Source organism: Camellia sinensis, chromosome 1, assembly GCF_055761805.1.
Source record: "Camellia sinensis isolate YWXY chromosome 1, ASM5576180v1, whole genome shotgun sequence".
Taxonomy (NCBI): domain Eukaryota; kingdom Viridiplantae; phylum Streptophyta; class Magnoliopsida; order Ericales; family Theaceae; genus Camellia; species Camellia sinensis.
Genome location: NC_138961.1, coordinates 188833271 through 188839253, shown reverse-complemented (window position 1 = coordinate 188839253; position 5983 = coordinate 188833271). Strand labels below are relative to the sequence as shown.

General features: G+C 30.3%; 1 protein-coding gene across 1 annotated transcript; it reads left to right on the top strand.

Moving 5' to 3' along the window:
* Window positions 1–732: 732 nt before the first annotated feature.
* On the top strand, window positions 733–5367 carry LOC114285850 (putative mannitol dehydrogenase). The gene is made up of 5 exons (XM_028228930.2): window positions 733–1804; window positions 2240–2353; window positions 3970–4483; window positions 4638–4791; window positions 4960–5367. Exons 1-5 carry the CDS (start codon window positions 1707–1709, stop codon window positions 5160–5162), a joined length of 1083 nt encoding a protein of 360 aa, XP_028084731.1. The 5' UTR covers window positions 733–1706; the 3' UTR covers window positions 5163–5367.
* Window positions 5368–5983: the final 616 nt, after the last annotated feature.

The window sequence follows — 5983 nt, the reverse complement described above, 5'->3', positions numbered from 1 at the left end:
ATGTTTGACAGGAAAAATAAATAAATAAATAAAAATAAAAATCCTTGAGACAGATTTTCAATTTTCAAGTTGTTAAATAAACTTAGATATTCAACCTAACTTGTATTTTGCTCATTAAAAACTCATTTGAGATCAATTTATTAGTATATAAACAAACCAAATTCCAATACAATTTTAAGCTCACTAACTTTTCAAATCAAAATTAAACAACTTACTACTCAGCTTGATAAACTTATGTGCATTATAAAAAATCAAGCTAGTTAAGCTTGATTCATGTTTATCTCATTGAAGTTCGTTTAAAATTAACTCATTATGTAAACAAATTAAATTTGAACAAGTTTTGAAATTCATTAAGTTTTCAAATCAAACTTAAATAACATACTACTTGGTGGGTTTAAAGTCCTATCAATCACACAAAAAATAACATACTACTTGGTTGGTTTAAATAACATACTACATGCTATTAGAATTTTAACAAAAAATAATCACTGAATTGGTTGAAATTTATAAGTTTATAATTTTATTTTTAAAAACATAACGCATGTCACTTATGTGCATATTTTTTGTTAAAAAATACTAACAATTGTAATAAATTAGACAAAATTAAGACAGAGTCTAAAATTCAAAATCAAAATCAAACAAAATGAAATTACAAAAACAAAAATATAAGAATCAAAATATAAGAACTACTAAGGTAATTTATTCTGCTTTTTGTGTTCCCCTTTCCTGCAGGATTAATTGGTTTTCGAGTGGTTACGGAAGAGTCAATGGGTTACCAAAGTTAGCTATGGTGGGCAATATATCTAAACTAAATAAATTTAAAATATAATTTATTTTTTTTTAAATATTTAAAAAATTCCCTAAAAAAATCAACATAAACATAGTTGAATTTTACTGATTGATGTCCACCATCCTAATTAGGAATTATAAGTGTTGTTGGCAGTGACAGAGATAGGATTTTAATTTAAATAGGGCAATAACAAAATGTTATGTTTATAATAGTATTTTCATCCTGCCTTACTTTAACCCTAACAAATTTAATTCCCATTTTTAACCAAGACATCGGCTTAGACTATGATGATCGTCTCTAGAAAAAAACAAGTATTTTATTAAGAAATAGAAATTTCATTAAACAAGAAGTAATCTTTTACATATTTGTACATATATTCATCTCAGAAGAAGAAAAAAAATACCAATAAGAATAAATTAATAAACATTATAAAAAAGAATAAGAAATGAACATTTATCGGTAGACTTTATAATATTATAAAAGTGATTTTGTCATAAAATAAACATTTAAATAGTACAAATTATAAAATTATTTAAAAATTTTAAAAAAATATGAGTAGATATTCAAATTTAAAGGAACAAAATGAAAAATAATTTATTAATCTATACTAAAAACATAAATTTTTTGTGCCCGTCCTGGGCCCATGTGCCCATATTCCCTCCGCCACTGGTTGTTGGTTGGATGGAGAGGAAAGTAGTAATTTCAGCAGACAAGTAGAAGTCAACATTTGCTATTATATTATTAGTGCTCATCGATTACGTCACTAAACCCCAACCTCAGAGGATCTGGATCCTTCACTACTGCCTATATAAACCCCATCATCCAAGTATCACTCCTCAAAAACATTTTCCTCTCTCTCTGTGCTTTGTGTATTTTTACTTTATAGTTTTTGAAAAAAAAAACAAAAAAACAAAAAATGGGAAAAACACCAGAGGAAGAACACCCAGTGAAGGCTTTCGGATGGGCAGCCAGAGATGCATCTGGGGTCCTCTCTCCCTTCAAATTCTCTCGAAGGTATCTAACTATCAGTCATTACATATTAAAATTTTATATTTTGAATACTGTTATTTGTCGAAATGATAATATATCGCTCAAACTAATAATACTGTTATTTAAAACTATGACATGCATCGGCACCCAAAATTCTACTAGTCATGCAATGATTGTCATGTTTTTTCTTTTTTCCTTTTCGTTTCTGTTAGTTATAAAATGTTTTGAAATATTAATCCCTACATTTAAAGGAGAACTGTGAATTAGTGGGGAAAAAATTAAATACAAAAATATGGAATGTAAGTGATTTTATGTTTTGAATCAAATGAAATATGATATTATTTGTACCGTAATATAGGATCTACTCACACTTTTATAAATTTATAATTATTTTATAATCTTCTTGTTAATTTATAATTCCTCTTATATATTTATGTGCCACTGGAATTGATATTTCAGGGAAAATGAAGAATATGATGTGACATTGAAAGTACTGTATTGTGGAATTTGTCACTCCGACCTTCACTTCCTCAAGGATGAATGGGGCATGTCTATATATCCTCTTGTCCCCGGGTATGTTTATTGCACCCTCCTCTCTCTCTCTCCATCTCACGCACATACAAATACACAATGCATGATGTTGGAGATATATATATCGAGAAATGTTAGGGATCATGAAATTTTTTTCATAAAAATGATCATGAAAAATTTGTGACCCTTTGATTACCTTGATTAATATGTGGTGCTTTACTGTAAGTGTAATCCAAATGTCACAAATTTTTCATGACCATTTTTATGAAAAACTTTTCATGATACTTAGTATTGCTCTATATGTATCATCCAACTTTTAGAAAAACAGTTCAAAAAAAATAACTTCTAGAAAATCGAGGCAAGATACATTTTCCAACATCTTAATTATACAGTGCCATTTTGGGAACATGGTAAAAAGCCACGTTTTTTGACAAAATGTTCAAAAACGTGACTGCCAAAAAGGCCAGAAAAGCCATTTGGCAAGTGTCAAAAATGCAGCCGTAAAATTACAAATTAGGGCCTATGAAAAAAAATAAAAAAACAAATCTATTATGTTGAGTAAGGATATTTTGGTCATTTTAATTTGATTTGATACCATAAATAAATATTAAACTAAAAAGCAAAAACTCAGCTTTTTACCAACTTCCTAAATCACTTCCAAAAAAAGCCAAAAAGCTTGATAAAAAGCCAAAAGCCAACTTTTTACCAACTTCCCAAAACAACAGTCCACTTTCTATGTATTTTTTTGAATTATATATATTTATTTCTATGCAACTAGTAGTTTTTTTTTTTTTTTCTTCTTCTTTTATTATCTGCATTATTTTGTTGACTTTACTTGCAGATATATTTAATTTCACTTTCTTCTATTATCTCTGTTTGTAAATTCCACTGAACACAAGTTTCACCCTTCACCCAGAGCACACATCAACCCATCGCAAGGAGAGTTTCCAAAGAGATGGAAAGACAATTACTTTTTTAGTAGTTTTTATTTTTATTTTTAAATTTTTATGATAAAGTTGTTGGGGTTGACAAATGTTAAAAAAATTATTTATTTGTTATTCAAAAAGTTTAAGTGGGGCTGCCAATTTTTTTCTTTAATGAACCTTTTTTTGAATGTTTTTTACTAGAAAAGTCTTAAAATAAATCACTAAAGACAAAAGATTTTTTTTTTTTTTTGGTTTTGCTAGTTACCAAATGGGGAATTTTTTTTATAATATCAAAATTTTATAAGATAAAGGACATGTAATATTTTCATAGTAGTTGGGGTCTCTCAACATTTTCACAAAAAAAAAATTTGACATAAAAAATTTTAATTTTTTACAGAAAAATTTCTCTGATATTTTGAATTTATCTAATATGATCACAGAAAAAGTTTATCGAAGGATCTTAACCAATAAAAAAATATATATATTGAATCTCTCCTACTACCCAAAATTGAAAAGAGATGTTTTACTAATTTTTCCTTATCAAATCTGATAAATTTTGTTTAACAAGTTTTTTCCCTCTCAATTAAATGGGCTGAAACCAAACGGTCAAAAACTAGCCTTTTTTATTGAAACAAATAGAACCTAAAAATAGATATTATTTCAATTTCTCACACTGGTAGTTGAAATACAGTATTCAAACTAACATTGATCACATTGAATTCCACATTGCAGCCATGAGATTGTAGGCATAGTGACAAAGGTTGGCAGCAAGGTGCAAAAGGTCAAAGTAGGCGAAAAAGCCGGTGTGGGATGCTTAATTGGATCATGCCATTCGTGTGATGATTGTGCCAACGACCGCGAAAGCTACTGTACTAAACAAATTCTTACCTATAGCACCACTTACTATGATGGAACCACCAACTATGGGGGCTATTCAGACATCATGGTTTGTAACGAGCACTTTGTGATTCGCTTTCCTGACAACCTTCCTCTTGATGCTGGTGCTCCTCTCCTGTGTGCTGGGATCACAGTCTATAGCCCATTGAAGTACTTTGGACTAGACAAACCTGGTATGCATGTGGGTGTGGTTGGACTAGGTGGCCTTGGTCACATGGCTGTCAAATTTGCAAAGGCTTTTGGGGTTAAAGTTACAGTTATTAGTACCTCTCCTAGCAAGGAGAAGGAAGCCATTGAACATCTTGGAGCTGACTCATTCTTGGTCAGCCGTGATGTTGACCAGATGGAGGTAACTCTTTTTTTGTAGTTTGCGGATGAAATTGGCAAAATTAAAGTGCAACAAGTGCGTACTTGGTGAACTATAAGTATAATTAGTCCCCTTTTTTTTTCCCTCTTTTAGTATGTAGTAAAATTTCTCATTTTGGAATTTCGAATGTGTTTAGGCTGCAATTGGCACAATCGATGGTATCATTGATACAGTCTCTGCAGTTCATCCTCTCCTACCATTACTTAACCTCTTAAAATCACACGGAAAGCTCGTTATGGTTGGCGCACCAGAAAAGCCACTTGAGCTACCAGTCTTCCCTTTGATTATGGGTAAGCAAATATTACTTCTTCTTTCAATGGATTAAAGAAAAAAGATCCAAGGCATTTTAGATTTATTTGAAAGAATTACAATCAATATAAATAATTATTTATTACCGTCGTGTATGTATACATTTGTTTCAAGGAAAAATATTGTTGATAAGAAATGGAAAATGACAGGAAGGAAGTTGGTAGCTGGGAGTGCCACTGGAGGTTTGAAGGAAACTCAAGAAATGATTGATTTTGCAGCAAAGCACAACATTACATCGGACATAGAAGTTATTCCAATGGACTATGTGAATACTGCCCTAGAACGTCTAGTGAAAGGCGATGTTAGATACCGATTTGTGATTGACATCGGTAACACATTACATGCTACCTAAAAAGAGGCCCTTCTGGCTAATAATAATTAAACTTTTGTTCCTTTGAGGATGTGTCAAAGCCAACTGTTTTGCAAGTTAAATTGTGTATCTTCTGAGAGAGTCTTCATTCAGAAGTTGATGTATTAAAAGACGTTGTTCAATGGGTGAATAATGTGTGTTATGAGTAATGAATTCAATGAAAAGCTGTCATGTATAATTGTGGAAAGCTCCAATTTTTAGCACCGACTTGAATTGCGTTGTGTTGAAATTTAAAATAAGATAAAAGAAAATATCTTATCTATTTGAAATAAGTTAAAATGTGTTTTTTTTTCTTCTATTTCTTGGGTGTAAAAAACTAGTTACATAGTCATAGATTACCTTTGACTAATGGAGAAGAACAGACCTAACAAAAAAAATATGAAATTATTTTTTTACCCCAATATTTTTATTTAAATGAACAATAATAGTCCAACACCACATCTACAAGCTCAATAATCAACACGAGAAATAGCTCATAATGAAAAAAAAATAATCAACTAAAAACAATGAATAACCCAAAATGAGAAATAAATAATCGATCTTTACCTTTAATTAATAAAAAGAAACTCCTAACCTCCCAGTTAAAATTTTATATGACTGACTAACTGAACTATCTTTGTTGATTGATTTTCGGAATTTGTCTTGGTATAAAATGTGTGAATTGTGATTAATTTCCAGTCTTCTAGCACTGGGGATTGCATGAGACTAAAATGGGGCCAATAAAGTTTTGGAACATCTAATGGAAAAATAGAGAAAGTATGTTGCCTACTCAGTCCTGCAACACGCATATACACTCAAAATCC

What these genes read in the sequence shown, in the direction of transcription:
- LOC114285850 (XM_028228930.2), top strand. Translation starts at nt 1,707, where the DNA reads ATGGGAAAAACACCAGAGGAAGAACACCCAGTGAAGGCTTTCGGATGG. An exon ending in ATATATCCTCTTGTCCCCGG is followed by an intron (nt 2,354 to 3,969) that starts GTATGTTTATTG and finishes TCCACATTGCAG; the next exon opens with CCATGAGATTGTAGGCATAG. An exon ending in AGTCTTCCCTTTGATTATGG is followed by an intron (nt 4,792 to 4,959) that starts GTAAGCAAATAT and finishes GGAAAATGACAG; the next exon opens with GAAGGAAGTTGGTAGCTGGG.